This window comes from Mobula birostris, chromosome X (genome assembly GCF_030028105.1).
Source record: "Mobula birostris isolate sMobBir1 chromosome X, sMobBir1.hap1, whole genome shotgun sequence".
NCBI lineage: Eukaryota > Metazoa > Chordata > Chondrichthyes > Myliobatiformes > Myliobatidae > Mobula > Mobula birostris.
The window spans coordinates 67,544,875-67,559,586 of NC_092402.1; the positions used below are offsets into that span (position 1 = coordinate 67,544,875).

Below are 14,712 nucleotides of genomic sequence, written 5' to 3' on the forward strand. Positions count from 1 at the left end.
TGGAGGACAGACCCTAGAAGATTCACATAGAGAGAGAAAAAAACATTTTGTAGGGCCCTCCTGCCTTTTGCCCGGGAGAATTATTTGCGCACCACAGGTGTTTTTATTATTACTTACGTCTAAAAACAACCCTTTCTGTAAAGTTCTGGTGCTGAATGTGAGCCAGCAGTAAATTTAAACATTTAAAGAGGGCAAATATTTATGAATCTTGCAATGTTCTCCAATGAAAACCTCTCAAATTGAAGCTGATGCTGGGGGTCCCACTAGGGAGCCTTGGGCCAACACACTATGTTGCAGTGACATTAGTGAACCATTCCCTTGCCAGAAAGCACAACTGATGGGTTAAATAGTGTAGCTGTTAAATTACTGGTCTAGTAACCAGCAGTGATCTTAAGATATACGTTCATATCCCACCACAGCAGTTGTAGAGCTTAAATTCTTGTTAACCTTACAAAATAACATTCTTTTTTTAAATTAAGTAAAAACTCATCTTGGGAACTGAATGATCATAAAATCTACCTGGTTCACTAGTGTTCTTCAGACGACTCACCCGCTTTGGTCTCTGTGTGATTCCAGACCCACCAAATGTACATTGGTAGTGGTATTGATATCAGTTTAATATTGTCAGATGTACCAAGATGCAGGGAAAAGCTTGTTTTACAAACCGTTCATACAGATCAGATCATTACACAGTGCAATGAGGTAATAAATGTAAAACAATAACAGTGCAGAAAAAAAAAGTATAAAAGCTACCAAAAGAGAGCAGTGCAGGAAAATGATAAACCATTAATTCAGGGGCAAATAGATGATAAATGTCAGTAACGTTAATATCCTATAACTGAATATGTTTTTTTTAAAAAACACAAGATACAAGAGTATTGCTTTAGAATATCCCATTTTCATTTCATTTACATTCATGGGAAATGAGAGTTACGAGCAAGACCCATCCATCACTAATTGATCCACAAACAGAATGGCTTGCGTAAGCACAGCAAGGGGTATCAGATTTGACAGTTCAGTTATTCCACAGTTACCCTTACAAAGAACATCTTTTTAAAATTTAGATTTAAATTAATTTAATTAAATAACTACAGTGCTGGGATTTGAACCTCAGGTCTTCATATTATAGTTCAAACCCTTGGATTCAAATTCAATGACATAGCCATTATGCTATGCCTACCTAGAGAACTTCTCCATTAAACAAATAAGTTTAAGATGTTTGTGTGCACAGACTGTATTGACAGTCTGGTATATATAAATGGTATTTGTATATCAGGGGTCCTGAATGTTTTTTTTAGGGAAGGAGGTTAGTAGGGACACAGCTTGGCTCTACAGCACTTGAGTGATAGGTGTCAGGGAGCTGTACACTCAGTGGGTATATAGAATTGGCCGGGTTATTCTGAAACCTTCCACATGCACCTCTGGATTTACAGTTCCTGGAAAGTGTGCTAGAGCCTCAGATATAGAGACTGTATGGGAAAGATATGAGGGGGAGGATTTTACTGAATGGTGAAGCAGGCTTAAGGCGAATGATGACCCTTTCTTGATTCTATCTCTTTATATCCTCAGAACCATGACATGTATAAATGCCTTGCCACATGGGCCAAATTTGAGGGCAAGCTTTCGGTGAGTGGCGCTGACAAAGGAGGCAAAATTCTCAGCTGATTGAAGGTGGACAGAGCTTTCCCAGCTTATGCTTCCTTCCCAATTACAACCCTCAAGCTGTACATAGCAACCATAATAAAAAACCAGGGAGGTATGGAATTTTTCTGACTCATAAGGGCAAAAAGGCCTGGGGAGCCCAACAACAGTTATTGAAGTTATCAGCTTGATCTGAGATTAGAGTAGCAGCCCAATGCTTGTTCAACATTCAGTGCTCCAACACTGGTAGATGAGGTGGCTGAGTTAACCCTCTGGATGCCTTTGTCCAGAATCTGCTGGGTTGCTGGAAATGGCAACAGGTTTATTGGAGCAACTATTTATATTCTGTATACCAGAGCATAATACACCACAGAGGCCAATACAGATGATCATAGTTGTGCCAGTTCATCAGAAGAGATTGCCCATCAGTCCCATTTCTCTGCTCCTTCCCTGTAAACCTGGTAACTTTACCTTCACTACCTTTCCCATAATTATCTAATATCTTATGGGAAGTTTCTATTGAATCTGCTAGAGCTAAAGGACTAGGGAACACAGTAATAAAATTTTGGCCATAGATTCAAGGGGGGAATGTGGGGGAAACTATTTTACATAGACAGCAATAGTGATCTGAAGCTCACTTACAGGTTCTGGACACAGAATCATTTGGCACAGAACAGTGGCACAGCTTTTACAGGCACTGCCTCACAGGTTGGATCCTGACCTCATGCGTGGAGTTTGCACATTCTTCCTGTTGCTGGGTGCTTGCTTTCCTCCCACATTCCAAAGACATGCAGGTCAGTAGAGGGGTGGCTGCTGTAAATTGTCTCTTGTATGTAGGTGAGGGGTAGAATTCAGGAGTTGATGGGCATGTGGGGAGAATAAAATGAGACAAAAGTCGATTCGTGTGAATAGGTGGTTGACGGTCAGATCAGTCTTGGAGCTGAAAGGCCTGTTTCTGTGTTGTATCGCTCTATGACACTAATTGGAAAGATGCGGGAAAAAAAGAATTTCTGGGGAAAGAGCATGGAAATGGGACTCAGTGTATTGTTTTCCATGGAGCTGACACAGACTCAATGAACCAAGTGGCTTCCTTTTGTGCTGTAATGATTCTATGATCCCATTAAGTCAGAAACCCTCCTTGTTGTCTCTCTGGATTTGCCAACCATCTTAAACCTTTGGTATCTTGATTACTGGCCCTTCTGCCACTGGAAATACTTCTTCTAATTAAATTCTTAATGACTTTAAACACTCTATCTGATCTCTGCTGATCTTCGTCTGCTCCAAGGAGCTTGTCTCATATCACCAAATAAGTTTTGTGCAATGCTTGACTCAGAGATTGGTTGACCAAACTTCCCCATCTCAGTTTATCACAGGCTGGCAAACCAACCATTAACCCGATTCTACAAAATGTGATCTAGACTCTAAAATGAAGGAGAATTGGAATGACTGATATTGGAAGCTATCAGGGAAAAAAGGTTCAACAAGATACATCACTGGACAGTGTATAAGACTGGCAAGAAGAACAAGTAAATGGAAAAATACGAGAACAGGGGGACAGTATTCTAGTTTTATATATACAGTGAATTCCAGTTAATCGGACCACTGATTAATCGGGGCAACCACTTGTTTGGTATAGCTCTTAAACAACAAAAGCAAATCAAGAAAATAGCTGGGTCTCCCTTTATTTATTTGGGACACAATGCTGCTTAATTGGGACAGGAGACTGTTGCTTAACTATGGTCTGGTTATGATCAGTCATGTGCATTTGCATGGCTGTTAGACACTACACCATGCTCAGGGCAAACAGCTTTTAAATTGCATCAGTTGCATGTGTTTGCGCTCAAAAAGCAGTGCTTGTTGTCACTGATAGTTGGTGAGAATTAAGCAGCAAGAAAATCCAGAACTGTTTTGCTCACTGTGGTTTCAAGCATTCTGGCTTAGAGATGCAGGAAACGACCAAGAGTGAAAATGAAATAATTTTACTACTTCAACAAGTTAGGGACTACGAAGAATTTGAAGGTATTAACAATCATCTTGATTGTTACAATTGAAATGAAGGTTTAAAGGATGCAACTATCGAAAGCATTGTATGAAAGCAGTCCATTATCTGCACTAATTTTGTTCATTTACAGTCAATTGAAAAAACATGGAAGCGCACACTGGATGAATTCCTCCATCAACAACTATGAGGAACTAATACACAGTTTTATAGTACTGTTGTCTTATTGGTAGTGTTCTAATTTGTTTTGTATTTCATTTAAATACAAAATTTATTACTCAGTTAAAATTAGTTTGTCTTTTTTAATACCTTTTCAACTATTTCCATGAAATTTTGGCTAATCAGGCAGCCACTTAATTGGGCCAAAATGTACTGGTCACAATGTGTCCCAATTAACCAGAATCCACTGTATTTGTGTTTTATCATTCTCAGAATAATTATCCCCAATGTGAAGACAGATGGAAATAGAAACAAAAGTAAGCCACTCAGCCTCATGAACTGCTCCACCACTCAACAAAATCATGGCTGATTCTCAACCTTTGTCTTATCCCAATATCCCTTCATTTCTTAAATCCAGAAATCCATCAACCTGTGTATTAAACATACTTAATGAGCGACTGTCTACATTCTTCTGGAAAAGAGGATCTCAAAGATTCACTTTCTGAGTGAAGAATTCTTTTCTTCATTTTAGTCATAAAACAACTGCCCATCCTGTATTCTGAAACTTTTGACTCCTGGTTTGTAGACTCCTTATCCAAGGGAAATATCATCCAGCCCAGTAGATTCATGTAATATTATTTTGTAAGTTTCAATAGGATTATCTCTTATTTTCTAAACTCCAGAGAATGAAGGCCTAGTTTTCTAGCTTGCACTGGGTGCCAGTTTCAGTTCTGTAAATCCAGCCTTTAACTCCAGTGGCAGGTGATAAGGGAAGGCTCAAAGGAGGACAAGAGACCTGTAGTACAACTTGGATTCAAGAGCCTTTAAATCCTGCTGTTCATCTACTGAAGGCCCCAGTTGAAAGAGAAACACAAGCTCCTGGCTGGCTGTGGGAATAAGTAATCAGGGCACCCAGAAGACCAACACTGGGCAGCCAGCTAAGTAGTTTGGAGTTGGAGAAGTGAAAGGATAGGGCAGTGTCAGTAGGGCATTGTGAGGGTGGGGTGAGGGTGCGGCAGTGGAAAGACCTCAAGTCTCTTCCTGGCTCACAAGGAAACAAAACTAAAATTAAAAATAGCTTACCTTTCTGAGCCCAGGTTGGGAATCCAAAATTGCTTCTCTGGGTTAAAACCATGGCTAGTACTGAATGAGATGATCATAGACCATGGTATCCATTTTTTTAAAAAGTGCCCTACAGTCCACCAGTTAAAATTCGATAATGAGTCAAAAGGAGCAAGTTAAAATTCGAACTGACTAGTTCAGTTGAGGGGAATGTTAACTGGGCCACACAGCCAGTATTGAAACCTATCTCACAGCTTTTGAACTGAAAGCACTACATAAACTGGTCAATGCAGAGGACAGGATACTGACACAGCAGAAGGGCTCATTTTACAGTATTTACTCACACATCAACACGATGGAGAAGTCAGGCTGTGCTGCTTTCATTACTATTGCATTTGAAACCAGCAGCTTTTGATTACAAATAATGGTGATGTACACAGAATGAGCTGCTTCTTGAAAATAATTAAAAGGATACAGGTGCCTGCCATTTAATTGCTTTATGACTAAACGGTTAAACCCTGTGGATACTTCGCCACTGTTTGCAATGTAATTAGCATTTGCCTGATCAAATAAATGTATGTGCACAACCTGGTTGGTTTCCTGAAATGCTGATTTTCAATTTGATAATAGTATGGTGCCTTTGCCGCACCTCTGCAGTGCGATCAAACTGCTGCCAATTTAACTTGCCACAGGTACTGACAAAACAGGGTGCTCTTACCAGTAAATTATAAGAAATCACAATCACAAGGACAAAATCAACAGAATTAAGACTGCTTGCTTTACCAGTACTTAAGTGATTGGCCTTGTGTCCTATTGAATGAAATAGGCCAAACAGATTCATTTCTCAACCTTGTACCCAACAGAGTTACTCCTTTTTATAGTATTGTGACCCAGGGCACCCTGCCTTGTGCAGCTGGATCCTGGACTTCCTGTCAGATCGCCAGCAGGTTGTAAGAGTGGGCTCCCTCACCTCCACCCCTCTGACTCTCAATACAGGAGCCCCTCAGGGCTGTGTACTGAGTCCCCTCCTTTACTCCCTGTATACCCATGACTATGTCGCCATCCACAGCTCCAACCTGCTAATTATATTTGCCAACAACACTACATTGATTGGCCTTATCTCAAACAATAATGAGGTGGCCTACAGGGAAGAAGTTATCTCTCTGACACAGAGGTGTCAAGAAAACGACCTCTCCCTCAATGCCGCAAAAACAAAGGAGCTGGTTGTGGATTACAGGAGGAATGGAGACGGTTAACTCCAATTGACATCAATGGATCTGGGGTTGAGAGGGTAAACAGCTTTAAGTTCCTCGGCATTCACATCTCCGAGGACCTCACGTGGTCTGTACATACCAGCTGTGTGGTGAAAAAGGTACAACAGCGCCTCTTTCACCTCAGACTGCTGAGGAAGTTTGGTGTGGGTCCCCATATTCTAAGACCTTTCTACAGGGGCACAAATGAGAGCATCCTGACTGGCTGCATCACTACCTGGTAAGGGAACTGTACGTCCCTTAATCACAGGACTCTGCAGAGAGTGGTGCAGACAGCCCAGTACATCTGTAGATGTGAACTTCCCATGATTCAGGACAGTTACAAGGTCACCCCAACCACAGTCTATTCCAGCTGCTACCATCCGGGAAGCAGTACTGCAGCATAAAAGACAGGACCGACAGGTGCCGGGACAGCTTCTTCCACCAGGCCATCAGACTGATGAACTCACACTGATTTGAGTGTACTCTATCTTACATTGACCATTCTATTTATTATAAATCACAATGAAAGTACATTGCACATTTAGACGGAGACGTAATGTAAAGATTTTTACTCCTCATGTATGTGAAGGATGTAAGAGATAAAGTCAATTCAATTCAATGGTCAGATATGGGGTAAATTGTGCTGATGGTCCCACAGTAAAACTCCGGCTAGTGTCAGCAACTTGCAGACCAAATCATGCAAAGGAGTTATTGAACCACACTGCAAGGGTAAGTGGCTTATTTTTCACTTTGTCGTTCCTCTCCACGCCTTATGGCACATTGGGCAGCAAACTTGCCATTTCTTTAGCACTTGTCTGTTGTTTACTAGGCCGAGTTGCTAGCACGATGCTCAACCCAGCACGGACAGAAAGCGTGCAAGGAGCTGACCGGATTCGAACCCAGAACCACTTGCCTCAAAGTTCGGTGCCGATGCCACTACACCACTAGCTGGTGTTTTCTTCCCACTTTAGAAAATATTAATTTATTTACATACAGTAGATTGAATATTGTTTTGAAATGAAATTACTTTTTTAAAAATTTCTTTTGAATTATTTAAATGTTCTTCGTCTGTACCTAATTATCTCTAATCATGAGACATTTAGGAACTGTTAAAGAAAATGTCAGAAGGCCATCATGGTGGTCTGTGGGTGAGGCCTCAATTTCTGCCCTCTTTTAGAGCACTGAACCTTGTAGAATGGCCAAGGCAGCAGGGTTGGCAGGATACTTGTTGTCCCATCTCTGCAGAGGCAAGTGTGGCCATGGACTGCAATTTAGGCTCTGGGATAAATATTAAGCAAGACAACAGGGAAAACTCCTCTGCCACTGCTCCAAATAGCAGTACAGGATCTCTCACATCATCTGGAGGAAGTGGGAAGGGCCTCAGTTTAATGCCTCATGGTAAATACATCACCTCCAAAAGTGCTGCACTCCTTCTGCACTGCACTGAAAACACAATAGGCAAGAGAGAGAAACAAAGGTGGACCAGGAGAATAAGGAAGATTCTGGTGACTGGGAATCAAAAACTGCAAATGCTGGGAGTCTGAAATAAAAATCAAAAACTGTGGTAATACTCATCAGGGTCAGGCACCTAGCACTTTCTGAGACTATAGCAATGCCTCCTTGCTGTCACTATCACCTAGGTTATATGTCCAGGTATTTTATGTAAATACTTTCAGCAATGCCTCAGGAAGGTGGAAAATTTCACATTTCCAAGATAGACAGGCAAGAAGGCAGGTAACGGGACATGCATTGACAATGACATCCTGATGTCCTAAGCTGACACAAAGTTGAGGCAATGGGAGCAGGAATCTATGGACAAAGGTAAAGCTTGGCAAAAGCATTAGTGCAGCTAAACAGGTCACACACCTATCACTTTTGGTGGCACAGTGTGCCAATGTACTTACAAGTTCAAGGCTGCGAGGGGCTGGAGGCACACAGATAGTCATTACCTGCAAAACACAATAAAGTTCAAAGGTTTTAGTCATTTGAAACAAATACAGGATGTCAACTGGCTCAGCAGCTAACTTGTTCTGCACATTTTATACTGATAGCCCCATAATTCAACTTCTTTGCTGTTGTCACACACCAATTTTGAGACTTGCTCCAATTTACATCAGTCCTCTCCTGTGCAGTTTAAAATGGGGAAGCCAAGGTGAAAGGCCCAGGCATAGACCCTCTGAATAAACCACAGTCTTAAGTCCAGAGTGCAGCCCAAGGCCAAGAACATTTGCTCACCATGCAAACCTGGGCTCAGGTCCAGACAAGGTTGAATGAAATAGTGATTCAGTGACATCATACTTGGCACTTCAAAAGGTGTATGTAGCAGAACGAAAAGAAGTTGTAAGAGAAGATGAGCTCCACAACTTTGAGGCTCACAGGAGACAAATGGGGAAGCAGTAAAGGTAAATACAAACGTTGTAGCTGTTGATGCTAAATTTGAAAAGCTGATCCATCAGCAGATATTGACAGCCAGAATAGAGCATCACATCTGAACATGTGTAGTGTGACACACTGCCCAGGAACAATGGAAATACCATCAATACTTCAGTGTTTTTGTCTTGCAGTTTGATGCTAGGTGGATCAGGTGCAGAATAAATCTCCCTTCACATTCTTCCAAAAACAAACCCGAACTTGAACCTGGAGCAAGACTCTGCATTGCTCAGAACATCGCCCTCATCGTTTCCAAATTGTGTCCTGTGAGTGAGGTGAATGATTTTATGAATTTTGCACAACTTTGTATGCTGGCAGAAATTGGCACTGCTCCAACTTCTTTCCATTAGGCCCCTTAGAGTCAGTAGAGTGAGACATTTGTTGCTTTTGATCCATGGGTAACTCTGGATTCAGAGCTGGAATAATGATGGACTTTGCCTCTATTAAGTGTGGAAGCAGTCAGCCTCACTGTGGGTTTACTCCAAAAACTAGTGACCCAAGCTTGCTGTACCTCAAATAGATTTCTTGTATTTGGCTGTTTGGTCATTGATTTTAATTCAATAGCTGTTAAGAAGATTGACAGTATAAACTGTAGTCTCTGTTTATAGAAGCCTACATCTGTACATCCATCTACAGAACATTAATAAGATGGAAAACAAATCCAGACAGAGAGCCCTTTCAGTTCCAGTGTTTAATGTCTGACTCTCTCCACCTGGCTTGGCTTCATTTCACACAATCACTGAGACAAGCTCCTTTAAATCTCCACCCTGGGTGTTCTCCAATTAGTTTCTGTTACCTCTATAACAGACTATTGCTAACACACTCCTGGCTGACTTCCCACCTTTCCTAAACAGTCACTTGACTAAAATGCTGTGTCCAATGTCCTATTCAGCTGTAACCCCACACTTGCTGATCCACTCTGGTTCCTGGTGTGACTCATTTTCATCTTGATAATCAGTTCCCTCCATGGCCTTACTCCTCATATCTCTGGTCCAAACTGCCTTCCAACTCTGCATTTTTCTAATTCTGTCTCTTTTAACATCTCTAGTTTCAATCACTCCACACCCGGCAGCTATGCCATGATTTGCCTGGGCCCCACCTGAGCCCTGGAATTCCCTCCCTAAACCTCCCCATCTTTCACCTACTTAAAAGCTATCACGGTAAATGAACATTTGTTCACACATGCTGATATCTTCCTCTGTGCCTCACTTTCTATTCTTCACTTTGCCAAGGCTGCTGGGAAGAGCCTCGGGATGTTTCACTAATTTAAAGGTGTCATGTAATTAAGGTTGTTTTGTTGAAATTGAATCCTCTGGTTGTTAATGAAAAAACTGGTGAGCTCAATTCTCTGGGGATTATGGGCAGGGTGGGTGGGGGAGGTGTTCAACAATGAACCTTGTTGAAATTCTTCCCAAAACAATGAGCACTGTTATTAGGTTTATCTCAATGCGTTTCCCAGAAACCACAAATCTAAAGTATAATTTGCTAGCTTTTGGGACTGGATTAGAGTTCTATATTTTGACCAACCTCTCTTTTATAGTCCCTAGGTCTCCATTTAGTTATGTCCTTTACACTCAAACATACTTCACTGAAATTTAAAATCCCCTCCAAAAATTTGTATTTGAATAAATCTGTGAACACTTTCAATTAAAGGATTCTTCTGCAAAATCCTCAACTCTGCTTCTGACATAAACAGGATCCTACTCAAAGGAAGGAGCTAACATGTTAAGAATCAAAATCAGTAAATCAGATTTAAATTGTGCCTTGAACCTTCAAATCATGAAGAGTAACTTCCTTTCAGGCTATGCACACTAACTTAATCAAAGAATGTTGCAACTGCTACAGCTAAATCTATCATAAACCTGAAATTGATTAGGGCCTTAAACGTACTCCAACACTGATACATTATAATCTGTAGAGTAAGTAGTTTATCCTTTCCAAGCAAATATCCAATCATCTTTTTATATAGATCATGGAGAGGTGCTATCATAGTTGAAATGCTTATTTTACAAAAGGATATCTTTACATAATTGCTACCAGTTCCAATGACCACTTATGTTGATCACATCCACAATGCAGGTTGACTTTAAGTTTATTGCAGATTTAGCATCAGGATTGTACAGTATATGGTGGCATATATGTACTTTGATAATAAATTTACTTTGAACTTTGATATTATTTTGAAGAGAACATAGAGCATCTATATCACCCCAAGTTGTTTTCAGATCGTATCTTGAGCTACAAGCTGTTGCAGTGTAAACTTTGACCTTCCTTGTTGCTGCAAGGCAATACCACCACAGCATTCACTCTGTACCGCACCTCTGGTACTTCCTTTACATTCCTGAAAGGCTATACTTCCATACGTCTGGTCACCTCACAACAGGAAAGATGTGGATACTATAGAGAGAGTGCAGAGGAGATTTACAAGGATGTTGCCTGGATTGGAGAGCTTGCCTTATGGGAATAGGTTGAGTGAACTTGACCTTTTCTCTTTGGAGTGACGGAGGACGAGAAGTGACCTGATAGAGATGTATAAGATGATGACAGACATTGATCATGTGGATAGCCAGAGGCTTTTTCCCAGGGCTGAAATGGTTAATACGAGGGAGCATAGTTTTAAGGTGCTTGGAAGAAAGTACAGGGGGATGTCCGAGGTAAGTTTTTCCACACAGAGAGTGGTGGGTGCGTGGAATGCACTGCCAGCAACGGTGGTAGAGCCGGGTACAATAGGGTCTTTTAAGAGGCTCTTAGAGACATGGAGCTTAGGAAAATAGAGCGCTATGTGGTAGGGAAAATCTAGGCAGTTTCTAGAGTAGGTTACATGGTCGGCACAACATTGTAGGCCGAAGGGCCTGTAATGTGCTGTAGACTTCTGTGTTCTTTCAATGCCTTTTATGGCTGCTAGATCCAACCTTGTTTCTTTGCAGTAATTTGTGCTGAAATCAAATTCTCTTCTTCCTCTGTGCATCCTTACCCTTTCCCTCAGGAAGAAGTGAAAATGTGAGACTCATCAATGTCAAGACGGTTACCAATAACCAATAAAATTCCTGCAGTCCAGCTGGGCCATTATAGCCACATATAGGCCAAACTGGCTAAGGACAACAGACTTCCCTCCTGGAGGAACCATGTGGATTTTGCTTTAATTTAACAATTTTTCAGAATCTAGGTGTTGCTGCACTAGTTGCACTTCAGAAAGTAGTGGTGAGCCTTCCTGAACTGCTGTATACCTTATGAAGATACTTCTACAGTGCTGTTGGAGAGAGTTCGAAGATTTAGATCCAGTGATGATGAAAGACCAGTGCCACTTTATTAGGTACAGGAGTGGAACCTGGTGCGGTCTTCTGAGACTGTAGTCCATCCACCTCAAGTTAGACATGTTGTGTATTCAGAGATGCTCTTTTGCACACCACTCTTGTAGTGCGTAGTTATTTGAGTCACTATCGCCTTCTAGTCAGCTTGAATCAATCAGGCCATTCTCCTCTGACCTCTCTCATTAACAAGGCATTTTCACCCACAGAACTGCTGCTCACTGGATTTTTTTTTGTTTTTGCACTATTCTCTGTAAACTCTAAGATTGTTGTGTGGGAAAATCCCAGGAAATCAGCAGTTTCTGAGATACTCAAACAACCCTGCCAACAATCATTCCACAATCAAAGTCATTTAAATCACATTTCTTCCCCATTCTGATGTTTGGTCTGTACAATGACTGAACCTCTTGACGATCTCAGAATCAGAATCATGTTTATTATCACTGGCATGTGACGTGAAATTTGTTAACTTAGCAGCAGCAGTTCAGTGCAATACATAATCTAGCAGAGAAAAAAAATAATAAATGAATCTTATTCAGTATACTTTATACAGCATACATATATTGAATAGATTAAAAATTGTGCAAAAAACAGAAATACTATATATTTTTTTAAAAAGTGAGGCAGTGTCCAAGGGTTCAATGTCCATTTAGGAATTGGATGGCAGAGGGGAAGAAGCTGTTCCTGAATCACTGAGCGTGTGCCTTCAGGCTTCTGTATCTCCTTCCTGATGGTAGCAGTAAGAAAAGGGCATGCCCTGGGTGCTGAAAGTCCTTAATAATGGACACTGTCTTTCTGAGACACCGCTCCCTGAAGATGTCCTGGGTACTTTGTGGGCTAGGTGGAGCCAACTAATTTTATAACCCTCTGCAGCTTCTTTCGGTCCTGTGCAGTAGCCCCCCCATATCAGACAATGATGCAGCCTCTCAGAAGTTTTTGAGTGTATTTGTTGACATACTAAATCTCTTCAAACTCCTAATAAAGTATAGCCACTATCTTGCCTTCTTTATAACTGCATCAATACGTTGGGACCAGGTTAGATCCTCAGAGACCTTGACACCTAGGAACTTGAAACTGCATGTTGTTATGCATTGTGTTGTTGCCACATGATTGGCTGATTACACATTTGCATTAATGAGCAGGTGTACAGGTGTACCTAATAAAGTGGCCACTGAGTGTACTTCCAAGTAGGATGGGGAACCAGCAGAGATTAGTGTGCTTACGCACAAGCTGCCTTGTTCTTCTTACTTCTAGAAGATGTGGATTTAAGGGAGCAAACCAAACGGTTAAAGACCAGCTACTGTGATATTGAGGATTCCAGGAAGAAACTGAGGCAATCATCTACTTGGCACTAATGTGGTCATAAATGCTTCAGTCTAGTCTTTAGCCTTCACATTCTAGACCCTACCACAATCGAACATCCCCTTCCCTTTAGTTATTTAATTGTCCACAACCATTTACAACTTGATAAGAGCATTCATCTATTGTGAGATCACCTAGTTGTCTAGTGTATGCATGCTGTCTTGTGTTGTAACTTCAGCAGGTTAGACTCTCATCAGGGCCAACCCTCACTTGACAGTAATGGTGAGCGACACAGATAAATGCTGGAGGAAATCAGCAAGCCATGCAGCATCTACGGTGGAAAATGTACAGTCGACATTTTGTGCTGAGACTCTAATCAGGACTGGAAAGAAAGGGAAAGGGGGCAGAGGGAAGAGATCAGAATAGCAGCCCACTGCCTGTCCCTTGATCTCCCTTGTTTGCTCGCCCCTCACCACTCCCCACCCCCACCTCATTTTGACCTAGCAGGTCAAGCAGCATTCATGGATGCAAGAGGTTTAAGTCTGCGTTGATGCCATCTGGTTGGAGGCTCCCAAGACGGAATGTGAGGTGTTACTCTGCCAACCTGTGTCTGGCCTCATTCTGATGGCCTTCTCACCTCCTTCCCTTTACTCCATGGTCCACTGGCTTCTCCAGTAGATTCTTCCTTCTTCAGCCCTTTACTTCTTATACCTATCACCTCCTAGCTTCTCACAGAACCCCTTCTATCTCCCCTCTCCCACCCATCCACCTTCCCCACCATCTGGTCTCAGCTATCACTTTGTACTCCTCCCCCAACCTCACCCTCTCATTCTTGCTTCTACCCCCTTCCTTTCCAGTCCTGATGAAGGATCTCAGCCCAAAATGTCGACTGTTTATTTCCCTCTATATATGCTACCTGAAGCTGTTGCAGGAAAACAGTATCCACCATTAAGGGCCCCTACCATCCAGGCCATGCTCCCTTCTCACTGCTGCTATTAGGAAGAAGATACAGGAGCCTCAGAACCCACACCGCCAAGTTCATGAACAATTATTACCCCTCAACCATCAGGCTCTCAGAGGGAATACCGTCACTCATCCCATCACTGAACTGTTCCCACAACCTATGGACTCACTTTCAAGGATTCTTCATCTAATTTTCTCAATATTTATTGTTTATTTATTATTATTTTTTCTTCTCTTTCTTTTTGTATTTGCACAGTTTGTCGTTTTTTTTTGCACTCTGGTTGTTTTCTGTCCTATTGGGTGAGATCTTCCATTGATTCTATTGTGTTTCTTGTAGTTACTGTGATTGCCCACAAGAAAATGAATCTCAGGGTTGTATATTCAAAAGGTTCAAATGTTCAATTATTATTAAAGTATACAACTCTGAGATTCTTCTTCTCTAGATAGCCATGAAACCAAGAGGAAAAAAAGAATGGCAACATGATCAACAACCCCCAAACCCCCTCCCTCACACAAAATGGAACAAGATCATCAGCCCCCAAACAAAACACAACAAGAAGATTGACCTCCCCCAGACAAAACACACAAGAACATC

General features: G+C 41.6%; 1 protein-coding gene across 6 annotated transcripts in view; it reads right to left on the bottom strand.

The window, feature by feature from the left end:
* The window catches only part of LOC140191925 (tensin-2-like), a 262,781-nt gene that overhangs the window by 88,442 nt on the left and 159,627 nt on the right, over positions 1 to 14,712 (bottom strand). For all 6 annotated transcript variants that reach the window (XR_011883961.1, XM_072249806.1, XM_072249808.1 and 3 more), the window contains one exon: positions 8,019 to 8,063. Coding sequence is in view for 5 of the 6 variants with exons in the window: in XM_072249806.1 (XP_072105907.1) it covers positions 8,019 to 8,063 (45 nt within the window). In the remaining variant the exon portion in view is untranslated. The remainder of the gene's footprint in view (positions 1 to 8,018; positions 8,064 to 14,712) is intronic.